General features: G+C 29.8%; 1 protein-coding gene and 1 long non-coding RNA gene across 4 annotated transcripts; one reads left to right on the top strand and one right to left on the bottom strand.

Moving 5' to 3' along the window:
• The first annotated feature begins 3,241 nt into the window (after positions 1-3,241).
• On the top strand, positions 3,242-6,800 carry LOC148935085 (uncharacterized). The gene is made up of 2 exons (XR_016140691.1): positions 3,242-3,785; positions 6,560-6,800. It is a non-coding gene; the product is annotated as an uncharacterized LOC148935085 (long non-coding RNA).
• Positions 4,517-16,595, bottom strand: Ask1 (apoptotic signal-regulating kinase 1). Of its 3 annotated transcripts, none has more exons than XM_089082570.1 (24): positions 16,135-16,595; positions 15,932-16,076; positions 15,604-15,824; positions 15,126-15,320; positions 13,669-13,841; positions 13,368-13,536; positions 12,958-13,257; positions 12,599-12,852; positions 12,320-12,479; positions 11,730-12,083; positions 11,376-11,637; positions 11,122-11,259; positions 10,848-11,014; positions 10,620-10,715; positions 10,381-10,520; positions 10,144-10,299; positions 9,545-9,640; positions 8,339-8,451; positions 7,947-8,116; positions 7,600-7,864; positions 6,813-7,140; positions 6,579-6,726; positions 6,409-6,485; positions 4,517-6,340 (listed from the first exon to the last, which is right to left on the bottom strand). In XM_089082570.1, the coding sequence occupies exons 1-24, from the start codon at positions 16,177-16,179 to the stop codon at positions 6,259-6,261; spliced, it is 4,254 nt and encodes a 1,417-aa protein (XP_088938696.1). In that variant the 5' UTR covers positions 16,180-16,595; the 3' UTR covers positions 4,517-6,258. The 3 variants fall into 3 exon arrangements, with proteins under 3 accessions (XP_088938696.1, XP_088938697.1, XP_088938698.1); XM_089082571.1 differs by having other exon boundaries at positions 16,146-16,595; XM_089082572.1 differs by lacking the exons at positions 15,126-15,320; positions 15,604-15,824; positions 15,932-16,076; positions 16,135-16,595 and adding an exon at positions 14,074-14,282.
• Between the last annotated feature and the right edge of the window lie 1,978 nt (positions 16,596-18,573).

Here is an 18,573-nt window from a genome sequence, read left to right as displayed (position 1 = left end):
TTAAGTATATTTTAAATATTAAATAATGATAGATACATTTTATAATAATTTATCGTAATTTATTATTATTATAATTTGTGTTAATAATAATAGTAACATAATTTTGCCATATAAAAATCAATAATTTGAAGAATATTTTATTTTTAAGATTTACTTTAAAACGTCCAATTGTTTCGAATTGTTCATCAAATTCAAAACTCGAAAGGATTTAGTAGGCGCAATTTTTTAGTAATTTCATTACTGAAACGTGATTCGACAATCTCATTTAGCCTTCCTTGAGGAGATAGATTATTCTATCGCTCGTGAAAATCTCTGGAATTGGACATCCTCTTTAGTTACTACACAGGCGCAGTTAGTTAATTAAATGGTAAAGAGAACGTGAGGTAGAAAAGAAGGGAAAGGGAAGATGAAAGGACAGTAAAATACTGGGAGGAAGAGATAAAGAGAGAGAGAGAGAGATAGAAAGAGAAAGCATGATTGGAAGGAAGAGATAGAGGGGGAAAGATGATGAAAGGCACTGGGATTTGCAGCTCCATCGAAGAGGACAACCCTTTCTTGCTTCGCCAAGAATGCTTTAGGGTTGTTTCCGATCGGATAAACATTTAGGCCGCTTTACCAACGATGTAGACATAAGATCACCTACTTTCTTCCTTTTATCATTGTACGACTTCTCTATGTCACTTGTTTAATTAACTTTGTCAAATATAATTGCGCAACACACGTACGTGGCAAAATGCAATATTAAATTCGTGATTTACAAAATAATCTCTCCTAACTATCATCTGTGTGCTTTCAAAAGCGTATCGTGACGCCATCGGCCAACTTTAAATATTCAATTTTGACGGTGAATTTATACATAATTTTACAACGAAAAAGAGAGTGCAAGTCATTCCAGTCATACTTCACGAAGCAGGTAATCAAATCAGATGGTGTCTCGCAATCAGATCTCTCCTGTAGATCTCCGCTCCGTAAAAGTGAACGGGAAGGCGGAAAGTAAGAAAATATAAATCAGTGGGGTGGATTTAATAATTCACCGAGGCGAACATTGCGTCCCTTTCCCGAAAGCACAATCGAACCATTTAACCGTGAAACATTGTACATTTTGCGCCACCCCCGTCTCTCCTTCTCGGGAAGGGATGCGCCAGTACTCGCCATCCCCATGGATACTCGACCATCCGATTATCCCGTTACAACGTAAAAACTTTTCCTTAAACCTTACCTTTCTAAGCTTTACACGATATTGGAGATTTAACAATTTTCAAGTGAAAGAGCGATGTTTTCTTAACGCGAGATGAGTATTGCATAATTATTATGTGCATGCGTTGCCGCGTTAAGAATAACAATATGGCTTCCTTCGTTAATTATAATTTTTCTCTTAATAATTATAATTCTTCTTTATTTATTATTTACCTTATCTCGCGACGCCTCATACGTTTTCTATAACGAATGAGGATAGGGTCGGTCATCAATACGTCGTAATGCCCTTTTCACCGCAGCCGCCTGTTATGGAATTCCTAATAATGATGGGGCAACGTTAGAAGCGGCTGTAATAACAGCCGCCGGCTGCTGGAGCTCGATAGATAACGCGGGAAAATATTCAGCGATAAAACACGCGTCACTCACGCGTGGCTTGATAAAAGGAAAATAACAGTCCTTTTTATATTCCGATCTCTCCCGCGACTATACAATATTATACGTTCGGTTAATAGGATGATTTTATGAATGCATCGATAGAAATTTTGCGATGTTAGTGAAGATGATGAAGAAACCTCATTAATTCTAAACGCAAGGAAAAAAGATGCATATTATTCACAGAATCGATTATAAGCAATCACCCAGAGACTCTACCAACTGCTTCGGTAACATTTACATAATCATATTTTGTTGGATTCTTCGGCAAGGTCATTTAATTATCCCGCCTGAGATGACTCGCCTGCGGGGTACAAGAAGTGGAATGAAAAAAATCAATTCTAGACACGATTGCAATTTATGAGGTATATTTGTATATTCGCATAGATAATCGAGGCTTATTTTTGGTATCCTAGTAAAATAATAGAATAGAGATGATATCATTTCACTTGCATTAAATTATGTCAATAGTTTAAATAATCTAAAGGATGTGATGCCTTCTTGTTATTAAAGTATAATGCAGATTCGCTAATTCTTTTTCCTTAACAGCTGATGTATTGTCGTGCTTCTTAATAAATCAATCAATAATTATGATTTATAATGTGCAATAAAAACGCGCATTATTCCGAATTACTTTATGAAAGATTCTCAGAGAAATCTAAGTTTTCTAATTAGAATTTCTCTCTCTTTCTCTAATCTATTTTTTTGAAAAATTGGATTCTAATTAAATTTCTAATTAAATTCTAAAGTGTTTTCTATACAGAATTTTTAAATTTGTCAATTAAAATTAATGATTTTTTTATTATATAATTGTCTTTACTTCCTTTATTATCATCGACACATAACAATACAACAATTATCCACATTCCAAAAAATCTTTATTAACCAATTAGCATTTATCGCGGGAACGCGACAATTCTAATTTATTCTTCTTTCATCATCGCTCTTGCGAAATTTTGAATATTGCATGACAAGGAAAAGAGACGCAGAGAGAACCAATCGCTTTTTAGAATACCAAACGAATGGGAATGTGCGATCTCTCTCTTTCTCTTTCTCTCTTCTCTTTTGTCTCTCTCCTTCTACTGCGAAAGAGCGGATAAGCCAGTTTCCCTAGATGTAGGTTCGATCTGCATGCAGATGCATCCCTCGCTGGTGATACAAAGGTGCCAGACTAAAGAGTGGTCAGCCATTCTGGTTTGAGCCATTCTGAATATTTCATATGCGGCCATGACCGTGCGTAGATTACACGCACGCGAAGTGCAAGCGCAACAGCAAAGGCAATAGTATTTTGACGCAGAGACGCAAAGAGTTTACGTGCGTGTATAAATGCCGATAAAAACCTTTTGTCTCGAATGACCGAGGCTTTGATCAGCGTTTCAACGCTCATCGAATGTATTGGCAGATTGAAAACTTTCGCAATATTGACTGCAGTTGCTCGATGCTTCCTTCTTCTTGAAATTAAGCGCGCTGTTCCATGAGGAAGGGAACCATACTTTTCTCCAGACAAATGATATAAAATAGCCATTAATTCGCTTGCTATAAAGCAGCGCTGATGATATCTTATTATTAAATTTTATTATTATTATTTAATTTTTAGTGTGTGTGTGTATATATATATATATATATATATATATATATTGCAATTATTATTTTATTTTCAATTTTAGTTGTGTTTATAGATTTAAAGTGTTTATAGATTTATTTCTCTTGCCAATTAAATAAAAGATAAACAAAAGTTGAGACATGTGTCAAAGTTATCAAAATATTTTCATAAGAAATAAAGCAAATTATCTTTTTTCAATATATAAATATAGATATTATCATATTAATTTTTAATATAATTTAATTTGTAATGTTATACAGAAAAGTCATTTTTAAAAATATTTTAAATTGAAAGATTCTTTTAATACTAGTCTCTCAATATAAAAGTAAAAATCTAAATAAAAGTAAAGTAATATAAAATAAATGATAATAGTATTATCACTTTTCAGTTTAGCGTGAAAGGTTAAAGGTTGTGATAAATGCTATCTTTTACTACGAAGATTGACTTTTTGAGATATCGATCATAACAAAGAAACCTTAGCTGACAAGCTGAGTGAAAAGCGATATCCCTCCTACGAGAAGTGTGTGAATCTTATTTACAATCTGTCACCAAGGTAGATTATCTCTTTATAGATTCAGCTGTAAAAAGAAAAAAAAAAGAGAAAAAAAGAGAGAATTTTCAAGTTTAACGGTATAATTTATAACTTTATAACTTTACTTCCAATAATGCTTTCCTTATTGCCAAACACGAATTTTAAGACGAGCATTGCACTTTATAATTTAAATTAGTCTTTCTTTATTTTACATGCAAGAATGACCGGTAATAGCAGACGTCACAATCTTGTATTAAAAATCAAAAGCTTTTTAACTTAAAGCAATAAATATAAAAATAATCATCCACATATTTTTATGTACAATAGATTATATTTTTTTAACAGAATATTATGACGAGACGCAGAGGATACGTCTTGTTCATATTAATGAGGACTTCTATGAAATAGTTATATATGAAAAAGAATGTCACACTCAAAGCCAATGTATTTACCTTCTGCGTAATCTTTTTTCTTGAAAAAAAAAAGCTTTTATTTTTTTGTCTTCAATTTTAACTAAAAATGAATTTGCAAAATTGTCCAAAAAAGATTAATAATAATTTAAAAAAAATTTTTTTAAATAGTTGCTTTAATTAGATACGAAAATATTTCCAATGAATAAACATTTTTTCATATAAAATCATACAAAATGTTTGTAAAAAAATTGAACAAAAAATAACTTACATTTTAACTTATATATCTTTAATTCTAAAAAAATTAATTTGGAGAAATGGTTATAATAAATAATTCAGACATATATTCATTCCTTTATTACAAACAGTCGCACATGCGAGCAACAATTATAATTAATCCTATTTTGTGAGTAAAAACGGTAATAGTTAACAATATATTCTGGTACTTATATTTTAAAGTTTATTTAATCTTTTCTGATTTCTGTGGCATTTAATTTTATTAAATGTTCCTACAGTTGAGCGCAAAATTATTTTGATTAAAATACTTATAAACAAGCATTAACATATCTATTGCTATATAATTTAATGTATTAGTATAGTACATATCATATTAGTGTTAATTTTGTCAGTCATTGTATTATCAATGTGTGTATAATCAAGCTGAATTTGACTTATACATATAATATATTCTTGAAACAATTAGACACTGGGTTTTTGAAGAAGCAATCTCTTTCGAGAATTTATTGAAGTTAGATATCTACGGAAATTCAACTTGATTATTATACGTTAAAAATCTGACTGTACAAAATATATCGTGCATCGTAGAAAGCATAGGCGAATTTCTCTCTTTACAATATTGCATAAAAGAAAAATCGAGATTTTTCCGTTATATAAAAATCCGTATCTACAAAACTTGAATGAAATCCTGAATTGAATCAAGTTCATGAAGTAACGTAAAGTTTCTATAAATTACAAAAAGCATTCTATTTACATAACAAATATTGACACAAAAACACTCAATGAATATTATAATATTCAGGAAGATCTATACTGCACAAATAAAATTTTGCTCTTTGAGAATCTAAGATTTTAACAGCAAATGTTTTATGCTAATCTTATTTGAGGAATATAGACTACACATATTTATTCTATATAATAAATATTCTTTCTTGTACTGGAACGAGTTTTATAAGGCACTATAAATAATTGCGTCCCCATTCGTGAAAATATTGAGAAAATTTGTTAGATGAAACGCGCTATGTTATTATCTATTAAATTTATAATAGATATTTATAACATTTATAATAACATTTATAATAATATGTAAAGTTATTACTCTTTAAAAAAAAATACAGATTCTTAATCAGATTTCCCCTTGGCAGTAGATTTGCTTATTCAACAATGAATATACCTTGTAAAAACTGACTTATGTATAAATTACATTTTATTATCATCGGAAGCATCTATTACTTTTGTTATAATGGGAGACATTATCACTTTAGAACAAAATATAAAATATCAAAATATCAAATATTACATTACTGATGATTCATATTCATAATCTCATTGTTACTTTTCGTGTTACTATTTTATTTTTTTAACATAAAAATTTAACAATTAATCTGATTTTTAAATGCCGAATTTAAAAATCAAGGCTACAAAATTTTTCTTATAAGAAAATATAATGTACGAAATACATTTTCTGTATAAATACTGATTTTTTTATATTCTGATATCATGGAACTAGCAAAATTAATTAAAATTTGTAATAAAAATGTTGAGACAGATACATATAATACGTTTGGTTAACATATATCATTATATATGAATTGCTCTGTAAAGAGTAATAACAATTTAAAATAGGAACTACGAAATAAACCAATAATATCATTATATTGTGTCACGGAAGAAACTCTCTTTACAAAAGTTTGATTTATATCCTGCATAATATTATAGTATGCGTGAGTGATTTGGGCTATTATATTTCTGGCAGCCTAATTGAAATAATTATTTACCCATGCTTTAAATTCCAGCTGCTCTACTGATACTTTGTTACTAAAAATAGTAGAAAAATATGTAATGCATTAATCTCTCTCTAAGACTTCATTTCCATTACTTTCTCGATGTTTCAATATAGCCTGCCATATCCTGAGTTCAATTCCTCCCCTAAAATTATATAAAATATTTATCTCGGCATAAGTTATTATTAAGAATATAAGGCATCATTTTGTTACCTTAAGTTTAATCTGCGAAGATCTTCTCGGGTAACGTGACACAAAATATCTTCCAATGTATATTCCTCGTATAGGAACTAAGAATATTAAAAAGCCGTAAAGATTATTTGTGAAATACATAAACTTATTTTTATTCTATGGCTTATTTCAGATATCCATAAAATGCTTACCCTATCAATCGATGTTTCGTCTACTTGAAGATTCTGTAACCATTCAACAAGGTCTGTATGCTGATGTACATTGATACTGCGATGCGTATCGGTAGGCGTTGAAGATGACAGTTGTTGAGATATATTTCCAAAAATACAAGAATTATAGCTGTGAATATATTAAAACATATTTTTATACAATGTCAATTAAACTATGATACGTTGAAATAAATAAAATAATAATCTCTTTTGTACCCTGATTCCTGTCTCACTGATTTTCTATTAATGTTTTCACATAAATATGTCAATGTATTGACTTGGACTCTTTGCTCCTCGAGGGCTTGTTGCAATAGCGTTTGATAGGATTTCTGGCTTTCTATCAATTCCTGAAGTAGCTTCATATTTTCCATCTTTAATACTCCCATTTGATCTCTATATTCTTTCCAATATTTATTATCAATGGAATCGGCGGTTTTCTGAGATTTCACAGAGTTTACTGTCGATACTCCAGATGTCGAACCCTCCTCAGGGCCTTGACCACCAGGTTGCACTCGTTCTTGTCCAAGTAAGTTAGCGCCCAATTCTAGATGCACAAATTGCAATGTAAAATTCCAAATAATGCTGATAATATCTATAATAATACTTTTTCATCACACATTTAAATATATTTAATTCCTCGATTTTTATTATTAAAATCTATCTAAACCAGATATGTATGAACTCAAGAATGCGGTAACCCTCTTACTGAACGCGACGTTCTTGAGAGATCCCATATTATTGGTAATGATTTTCCCTCGAGATATTTTTAGAGTTGACATACTCTATCACTTAACATACTCGATCACATACATTATATTCCAAAATACATACGTGTGTTACACATCTGGTTCGCGTACCAAATAACAAGTGTGAGAATCTGGTCAATTAAACGGAACCTTTTTTGATACTCAAAAAAATTGATGTTCTCATTTATGTCTCACGAATATATGACGATTTATTATATTGTTTTTATTTTCATTTTATTGAGTGAAATAAAACCTACCGGGAGATAAAACGGTGATAGCAGCTTGAACAGCATTTCTCACTAAATTATCCAAAGCAAACATCCAATGCGGCTTTATACTGTGCATTCTGAGGACCTCATTTACTGCCGTTTGAAATAAATAAATAGCCAAGTGTAAGTGATTAATAGCGGTCGAGTCAAAATCTAATTCCTCTTTCAGTGTTCGAATAGCAGTTACTATTACTTCTTGATTCTGCTCCGCGATATAATCCCTTAAACCGCGCATAAGCAACACCAAGTGACTCTAGAATTATAATAAAATTTATAATAACGATTAAATATACGCAAATGGTTATATGCAAGACAATATAATGTTGTAATATTACCATTTGCAACACCGTCTGTCCCTCCGCTTGATTTATACCTCTCATCCAAACCTCGCAAATCTTTGCCTCATCTTGGTTGAGAACCCTCGTTAACGTCATACGCCTTTGGCTATCCTTCTTTAATAAATAAAAACCCTCTTGTTCTTCTCCAGATTTTTGTCCTGGTTGTCCTGTTTTATGACAATTTTTCATAAATATAAATAAATAATATCATATTATAATAAATCTTGAGCAAATGGAGTTCGCAATTTTATTCATGCATTTGTTCATAATTATATTATTTATATATATTGTGATGTTAAGAAATTTTTATTAAAATTCTTTTATAAACAATTAATAATAATTTTAATAATAATTTTACAAAATTATCAAGAATTACTGTATATATTTACCTCCTAATTCAACTTCTGGTGATAACAATCCACCAGATGAACTTCTCCTCGTTATTGAAGCACCAGCTGTATCAGTTTCACTAGTTTCTATCGATGGAGTATTTCCTATTGTACTAAAAAGATGTAAAACAACAATCTTATATATGACGTTATATATCACAAATCTCTTTTAAATTTTTCAAATCTCTGTTTATCAATATGATAATCTTCTATTAACGTTATGTATGAGAAAATCGTATTAACGTGTGGTGTACAATTGTAAAAAGGATAAATTAGTAATAGTATTTAATAGTATTTTAAATATTTTATGTAAATAATTATTATCCTTTATCTATAAATATGTAGTAAAAATATATAGTAAAAAATTGTAAAAAATTATAAAAATATAGTTATTTTTATATCATATAATATAGAAAAGATGAATATAATACATATCTATTACAAATAATATTTATAATAAAAACACACATCATTATTATATATTTAATTTAATGTATACATTAAAACAAATCCGCCCATTTTCAGGATATAAATTATTTAAGGAATTAGGTTATTTAAGGAACTATAGGACCTATATAATTATAAAATTTACAAATGTTAAAAATTACTTTACTTAAAATTTTTAATATACTGTATTTGCATAAATTGCAGCAGACTTATTATGTAATAATCGTTATTTGTATTTAGCAAAGCAATTATAAGTTAATATATGTTTATATCGAAAAAACTAAATCTCTCCTTCTCTAAAGCCCAAAATAAAATATAATATGTTATATATTTATATTATTTCATTTAAAATAATATCTTAAAATATCTAATATATTAATGTTAATGTAATTAAAAATATGCCATCACTTGCACAAAATAAAGAAATCGCGAAATGAATATGATTTGTACGTATATAAAGCTCCATTTACTTATATTGAAATATTACGCAGCACGAACATTTAATAGCGTAAGCGCACATAAAGCGCGAATAATAGCATAATCAGAGATAATTTTGATATTATTAAACATATTATTAAACATAAGCATAATTTAAAAAGAATAATTAAGCATATTATACATGTAGTAATGATGATAAAGAACTTATATTTCTATTTCTTTGGATGAGAGGTAACTTGGATTTATGAATAAATAATCAATGAACAAATTATACCTTCAATTATAATTTTTTTGCATGTGTAAACGAAGTTAGAACCATACCTGTTAAAAGAGAGGATTGTAGTAGGCATGCTGATGGGGGACAATAGATGAGCCGGACTTCGTCCCCTCAATGGGCTTGACTTCGTTAACCCTCCACTAAATTTAACATTTTATAATTATAATTCACAATGTGCATTTATATAAACAAATACTATACTCTTGTATCGTATTCTTTGTAGAATGTTGCAATTTGGATAAAACATTTTTAATCAATGATATAATTATTAGAATATTACAAAATATATAATAAACATTTACAAATAATTAATAAAAATATATGTAATTTATACTATATATAACAATAAACAATATAAATTGATTGCGTCTTGATAATATATGATATTGTTACGTGAAAGCAATTGAATTTTGCAAATAGCATTTCGTAGCTATTTTTGCAAATAGTATGTCTTGATGCTGATCTGGCAATTACCCAGCAACATATAAAATGATATATCAACTACTTAATACAAATGAAATATCAAATGAGAGTACAACAGTAAATGAGAATATAACAATACAAAGATGTGAACGCTACAGATTGTCACAAAAACGCTCACACAAAACGGCACATTGGCAATAAAGATAAAATTTTATAATACCTATCATCCGACTGAGACATCTGTATAGGTATGGCTGCGACGATATGATTATTATTTGTTTTATCGCATTTCCCCAAACGTTCCAATCTGTCTGCAGGAACCGATATACTTCTGCTAAAGTCTGGTGGTGCAACTAATCTGCTGCTCTTCTTTTTCCTATTACATAATTAAACACTTCATTATATGAATTTTAGGAACTTGTAAAATTCTTCAATACTATACTTTAAATTTATATACTCATTAAGAAATGGATCCTCCAACAATTCCGCCGCTGTTGCTCTTATATCGGGATTTGGCTCAAAACAGCGCAATATAAAACTTTTTGCTCTCTCTGATAATTCTGATGGTATCTCGGGATGTATTTTATAATATCCCACCTATAAAAAAAAGCATACATTTATCAGTTTTTTTTTAAATTTTGATAACTTAAGGTAAGGATTGTATTATGGTAAGGATGTTAAATATTATAGATTTACTTTAAAAACAGCTGCTTGTGGAGAACCTAGTTCGATGAAGGGAGGCTTTCCAGTTGCCATCTCAACTATCGTGCAACCCAAAGACCAAATGTCCGCCTAGAATAAATTTAAATAATTAATATCGCGTGATGATAGAAAATATCATTATTCTAAAAATCATTATTCTAAAAATCATTATTCTAAAAATATTTTCAAAACAAAGCATTTAACTAAATATAATAAACTCACAGGTGCACCATAACCACGTTGACCCTTATCAATAACTTCTGGCGCCATATATTGTAATGTTCCAGTAAATGTTTCCGTACTCGGGCATAAGCCAGCCAAACGCTTGGACATACCGAAATCAGAAATCTTTACAACTCCACTGTATGTATTTACCAACACATTATCACCTGAAGCATACATATAAACTTATTTGTACAAAGATATAATTATAAAAATAGGAATATAATCTTTTACAAATATAATATTCATTTATTCTGCAAAAATTACATTTTACCTTTTATATCTCTATGAACGATTTTTTGATCATGGAGATACTTAAGGCCTTCCAACATTTGTTTGGTATAATATGAGATAGTTGATTCATTCTCTTTTAAAGGACCCCATTTCGACCTTAGCAAAGCTGATAAACTTCCTGAAAATTATGAAAAAATTATGAATATATATTTATAAATATTTATATATATTTAGAAAAATAATTTTTATAAATAGATATATATTTTTTTAACTGTTGTTTTATTCTTTTCCTACCTCCGGGAACTTGTTCCATAAAAATTTTAAAATAACCATCCTCGCTTACGGAACCCAAATATTGAACAATATTTCTGTGTCTCAACTGGCTATGTAATTTGATCTCTTCGTGAAGAGGCTGTACGTCACCCAAGTTTCGTTCACGAATTTCTTTTACTGCAATCCTGACTTGCGTATTTAAATCGCGTGCTGCGTACACCACGCCATATGTACCTTTGCCGAGAACTATGCGCTTATTTTGATCATCCAATTCGTATTCGAACTATAAATATACAAATCATTAAAAGAATTAGAGATTATATATGAAATACAATACAAATAATGATAAAAATGATATAAAAAATGGATAAAGACCTTCATGCGATCATCAGTCATGTAAGCATCCAAATCTGTAACCATGCCTTCTTGATCCCTAGTCATCTCTAAGATTAAATCGTAAAATCGTTGTCTACATTGTACTGATGGCAAATACATTTGAAAATCATCCGAGTTCTGATGAACGTACAGAAAGAGACATCTTTCGTCTCTCTTATATAGGCTTACGCTGCGTATCATATTCGCAGTGAACAACCAATCGTGAACTTGTTTGCAATTGTTTCTCATGTTATCCAGACACAAATTCCATATTTGTATAGACTTCTCCTCTGCTCCCAGATTCACATTCACGTAACTCGGCATTAAAATCTTGGTTGGTTCCAACACTAAAATCTAATAAAAATATCGTAATGTGTTAAGCGTTTTTACTTTAGAAAGATTATTAAAATGGGAAGTTGATTCTCTTAAGAGTGAACTCATGAACCTGCACTAAGAGCAGTTTTATATTATTCTTACTTTGACCCAAAATGTACAGAAGTAAGCTGGATTGGTAACACATAACTATATAGCCATAATCTCCCGAATTGGAAACTGGATCCTCGGTAGAACGATTCCATTTATCAACTTACTGGAAACCGTATACTATCGCCAACTTCCGGCTTTGTAGCTTCGACAAAGTAGTCCATCCAGAAACTGAATATTTGTTCCTCCGGCGCAATTTCAGCTTCCTCATTTTTTTTACGAAACCTATCTATCAGTGATATGTTGCCAATTGTCGATTTCAGGTACCTAAAAGTGTACATTAATTAATTAAAATAAATTTTACATATATACTTTATTTTGAATTTTAAACATATTATGTCTTTTACTGAATGTCATAAGCCTAGCTTTACTTTTCGGATACTTACCAATTTGGTGGCTTCAACTTAAACATACATTCGGCTGCTTGTATTGCCTTCGAATAATCCTCTGCCAAAACACTAATTTCAAAAAACGTTGCTACATCCCAATAATCCTTTAAACTCGGTAAACTGCCCTTCTTGCCGATTAGATTATTTAATACCATTCCTATGTGTTGTAACTCCTCGCTTTTAGAGAATTCATTTCCAGCTATGACTAATAAAGTAGCAAGATTTATGCCAGCATATTCGTTAGGTTGAACCTGTAAATATAACAATAATATTACATATATATATATATATATATATGCATTAAGAGTAGAACTTGCAATAATAGAGAAACAAATTATATATGTAGTATATTATACCTCAAAACCTTTCCTATACCAATGGATCGCATTCTTTAAACTCTCCTGGTCTGTATGTCTGCTCTCTACAAATTTGTCTTTATATATTCTTCCACATAAACACAACATATCAGGAACATGATTTTCCTTTTTTTCTAGTGCTTTCTCGATAACCTTTAACGCTCTTTCTCGATCGCCCTCTTTGTTTCGTCGATTTAGAGCAAACGCGTATAAATATCTTATAGCCGGGGTATTTATATAATTCTTGTGAGTTGGTATAGTTCTTAAATCGTCAACCAATTGTACCATTGCATCGTAATCCTAGTAATTTTACAATAAATGTAAATGTATAATTTTTCAACGGTATAATTCTTATATCTCGATATATATATATATATATATATATAAATATTAATCTGTCATTATTTTACCTGTATTTCCCGAAATGAAATGAGAACGTTTAAAACGACTTCTCCTGATAAAACATTGGGATCATCTAAACGTTTACGCATGTTGTTTAGAGCTCTAGACAGTTCTTCTCCGGAATATGTCTCACGTGCCTTGCGTAAATCTGCCAGAAATTTCTCCTTCATGTGCGCTCTGGAAATTTTAATAAAAACATTTCTCACGTTAACATATTAAAGATGTTCATTTTTTGATACAGAATATTGATGAAAACTCTCACAGTAATATTTTCCACTTATACTGATGAAGATTTTCACATTTACTTACTTGGACTGTATTTCCACATCTTGAAACAATTTCTTTAGTTTCAAAGTAAGATGCTGTTTAGGATCTATTGTCTCTTCGCCTGTGATTCTGCTGGTTGCTGGATTGGTAGCTACACATGAGCCACAGGATTCCACAACGCGATACGAAACAAATGTGTAGCTGCCACAAGATAACTGTACCAAAAAAGATGTTTCTGTATAAGTTAGTTTCATGAAAATATTACACAATGTCACTATTAAAAGAAATTGTAAACAATAATAAATTGGAAAAATAATAATTGATTAAAAATCATAAGAAAAAGTTATTTGTATATCTCTATTATATTTTCTATATTCTCTGTATTATACTTTCACAACTTCTGAATTTAATTGATCATCGAATCCAATTTTTTATTTCACTTTTCACCTTATTAACTTTTTATTTGCAATCCATTATTTCATGATTATTTACTACATATATTAATTTACATTATATTAATTACGATATGCCCACTTAAAAACTTTTTGAGTTCATACAAATTATTACAAATTACTTAATATGATAAGTTCAGATTAAATTAACAATCCGGACGTAACACAAATACGAAATGCGCGCATCTAAAAATTCAGTTACACATTCTATCAAGCGATCGCGGATAACTGCAAACGATCGAGTAGTGTCAACTGCTATATTAAGTAACTGCTATATTGAGAATGTGATCTCACGTTTTTCTATTCCATATTGAGCGGAATTACATATTTGGTGCTTGCCTTACAGGCAGAGACAGTGTTTCATCTGGATGGTATCGATTACGTTTAGCTCGCGGCAGTCTGACGTTGAATATCCGCACGCAACGCGTTACAGTTTGTCACCGATCATAGTAAAAATAACAAATGTTTTCGAAGCTCGTGAAAAATCTTTTAAAAGTTTTGCAGAAAATTAAATCAACGGACAGATATTAATTACATTAATATAGCTAAGTAATAATTAAAATTCAAATAAATGTTATAAATGCTATAGTGACTAAATCAACAAGTTTGATCTGCTCGCGTAATAAATAAAGTACATAATAAAACTGATATTTTTTTAATTATTTTTACGTTCTAATTTATATGTATAATATATATTTTTTAAAAGTTAATTGAAATAAAATAAAATGTTTTATATGTTATAAACAATTTTATGTGAGAGAAAACTATTTAAAAATGAATATATTTTCAGTATTAGAAGTACAGAAAGAAGTTGAAGTTTTGTTCAATATAGTAATACATAGTGTAAATCAATCTATTTATAAGAACATGAATTGAGATCATTGCCATAAAGTGCATTCTAAATCTAATAAATGATCAAGGTCACTTATGCCTTCCTACCAGTGTATTATATTTAGCATCTCAATGAGTGTACGAGACTTATGCGCATTTATATTCTAAAAGTAGTGAAAAAAAAACATAAATATACGTGTACATGTATATACATACCTTAAGTCTAATTGTAGCTTCCGTGTCTATATCATTATACAGCAAAATATTTTCCTTCATTCCAAAACTCTCCCTAACACCGAGATGATAAAACAATGCAGATTGTTGCAATTGGATACTTAAATCCACAACCGCCACATCAGCGTTATAAAATGTGTCCAGAACATTAGTTTCGCCAAAATCAAGTTTCTCAAACTGGAAAAAATATATGAAAAATTAAGCAGAAACAAAAATTATATTCTTCTTATATTCTTTACTTTTATAATTTGAAACTACAAAAAAATATTAAATTATTTAGCGCTCGAGTTTTGCGCGATAAAAAATTGTTTTGAAATCTGATTAAGATTGCAACAGTTTGCTCTTTATTTTCGTCACATTTTTACTCCAACTCGATTTTCATTAAAAATGTATGTATTTTGTCATTCTGCTGTTAAAAAGTGGCCGATTCATACAAAAAAAAAAAAAAAAAAAAACATACTTGGATATGATGTATATTGGCATTGACCAAATTGCAGGCCTGTCTAACTTCATCTAACGCTTTCTTCCGTTGAGCAAGATGTTCCGATTGTTGCAAGTCCAATACGCAGGCTACGTCCATCCTGGGTCTCCCCGGCACCGTTGTGTGCCCTGATATATCACTGTGCGTTCCTACGCTATCTGTACTGGGGATGCCTTCCATGACGCCTGATTGCGAGGCAGCTGCACAAGATCGTTCTTATATAACGAAAGTATTTACGCAGCTGCTACATCGGGAGGTGATATTACACATAAATAACTGCAATAACGGATAAAAATGTATTATTTACCAGCCCCAGTATCGACCATATCGCCACAAACAGAAGGCATGTTGTTTGGAACTTCACTGCCGGTCAGGCAAACGGCGGTTTTCTTCAGAATTTCTCTCTTCTCTAGAATACCCCGGAGAATCGAACGGCTGAACTTAGCGAGTACCTGCTCATGAATAGAATAGTCAAACGTTACATTCCAACTGAGACGCCGAAATACTAACAATTGATTCACCCTTTTGGATATGAAAACGAGTACGTAATGTCATTTCCTTGAAGAACACCAGTTTCTTTTGCCACAGCTTACTTCGGGATTGAACGTACAACTGTCACTCCTCGAAGGAGTCATCGCTTATTCTCCCAACGGGATCCACCGCGCAAAGGTAAGGCAAGACATTATATCGAAGACGTATAGCCTTACACCGATATTGGCAGCGATAAACTTTACTTTATCTCCGTGGAAGTGGTGAGAGAACGACGAGAACCCGTATTAATTAATCGGTACGACGTAGTGAACGCACGGAAGACATATCTCTCGTCGCACGCATCATAGAAACCACGACTTCCACTCAGATAGACGTACTATGAATAGACGGAGCATTGCCAACATCTCTCCTTGATGCCAGCAAATGGGACTGCGACAGAAAATGAACTTGAAAAGCGAACTCGTAAATGTGGCAGGAAGATTTCTATATTTCTGACAATCGTTTAACGCGTTCGCTGCCATAGTGAAGGTTGAGCGAAGCGTCGCAGTCCTCTCCTCAGCTGTAAAGTGAAAGAAAAGATGGCACCTTAGGGGAATGCCAGACATGACTGAAGATGATTCTTTTAATACATCATAGATAGTGAATGCGTTATATTCAGCTTTGAGAGTTATTAACTTTATCAACTTCATTTATCACCAATTCTATTTATTATTTAAATAAAAGCTGTAGTAAATATAAAGTTTATCTTTTATAATTAAATTAGTGTACTTAAAATTAGTGTACTTGCTGTATTTAAAATGAGATAGAAGATATATATATTCGAAGTTTGTTGAAAACGAGAGAAAAATTTTAATGTGATTTAATACAACAATAAAAAAATAGACTTGTATAATTGTATTTACTGATCACCATCATTTGTATCATAATTATCATCTGATGATAACTATGGAGGAAGAACTGCTGGTTTCCAGAGATATATTATACGAGGTGTAATTGGCGGATTCTTTTTCTTGGACAGATTTAGCAAAACTGAGTAAAACTGAATAAAACAGTCTTGTATCATTTTACAATTTTTGCAATAATATTAATAAGAAAATAATAATTAAAGATTTGCGAAAAAGTGCATTCGCTTATAAAGACAACTCATGCGCCTTAGAGGTTGCTAAGAAGCGTGCTGGGATATTTGGAGTTGTACTTTACAAACAACTATAGTAAATCATAAACAATATATATAACGCTGGGCTATCTCTTCTCATCGCGCAGTTATTCTTGTCTTTAAAGTCATACTTATTTGCAAATATTTATTTATATAATAATTTATTTAATAATAAATTCTTTTTAATTATTCAAAAATCGTAAAAATAGTACAGAAATTTTTTACAAAGAAGAATCTCCAATGGGAAAATTTATAAAATTATGAAATTTTAACAAAAAAGAATAACTTGCTATATTTTTATTTTCTAATTTCAGAATTTTTATTGGATTAAACAGATGTAACATAACATTCTTTTTAATAATATTTGGTCTTGATTTATTGTTTATTAAAAATGTTTAAATTTTCTAAAAATTTAAATTAGACTAATGAATATAGATATACAGTAACCTGTAATACAGTGCTCGGAATTAGTTATCTTTTTCGGCTCAATTTCGAAGGCGACGCCTACAGTTTCCTCCATTATCGTTCGAAACTTGACGGCCGCAGCTTTGTATCTCAGAAATGTTTTATATAAAAAATGCACCGGAATTGAATCTTCTGTCAAACCATTACTAAAACAATTTTTTTATTAAATTATTTTTACAACCATTAAATTTTCTTTTCAACATATTTTATGTATTTTATAATATTTAATAAATACATTTATAATAAATATGTTTATAATAGAATTATTACATAATAATTAGAATAATTAAAGTTTTAGCAATAGGTTTGAAAAGTCTGATTCTAAAAAATTAAAGACCAATTACCAAAAAATAATCTACTTATTTTTGTTTCATTTACATTAACAAAAAGGAATATAAAAAATGAAATTATGTAAAGAATATTTATTTTATTAGAAAACTTATTACTTATTTAAAAATAGAAAATATATAAACAAAAGCAAGAAAAATCTGTCCTCAAAATATAATTATATTTTTTTATGTTTTTATGTTTTATTTTTTAATATATCCATTTTTTAACAACTTTTTTATAATATTGTAATGAATATTGTTTACAAATTATTTCACAGTTTATTTATGTTATATAAAATTACATAAATGCATACAAAATATATAAATAAATGTATATTATTATTATAAAAATTTATATTATGTACTTATTATGTACTTATAGATTTATATATTTTTAAATAGATAAAAACTAAATTAAATAAAAAAAATATATATTATAAAATATAGTTTTACATAATATTATAATATATTATAAAATATTATAAAAAAGTCATATTGAAAAATACA

The sequence above is a fragment of the Pogonomyrmex barbatus genome, unplaced genomic scaffold (assembly GCF_055798465.1).
Source record: "Pogonomyrmex barbatus isolate J1 unplaced genomic scaffold, ASM5579846v1 scaffold6, whole genome shotgun sequence".
Taxonomy (NCBI): Eukaryota; Metazoa; Arthropoda; class Insecta; order Hymenoptera; family Formicidae; genus Pogonomyrmex; species Pogonomyrmex barbatus.
This window is presented reverse-complemented; position numbering and strand designations above follow the sequence as displayed.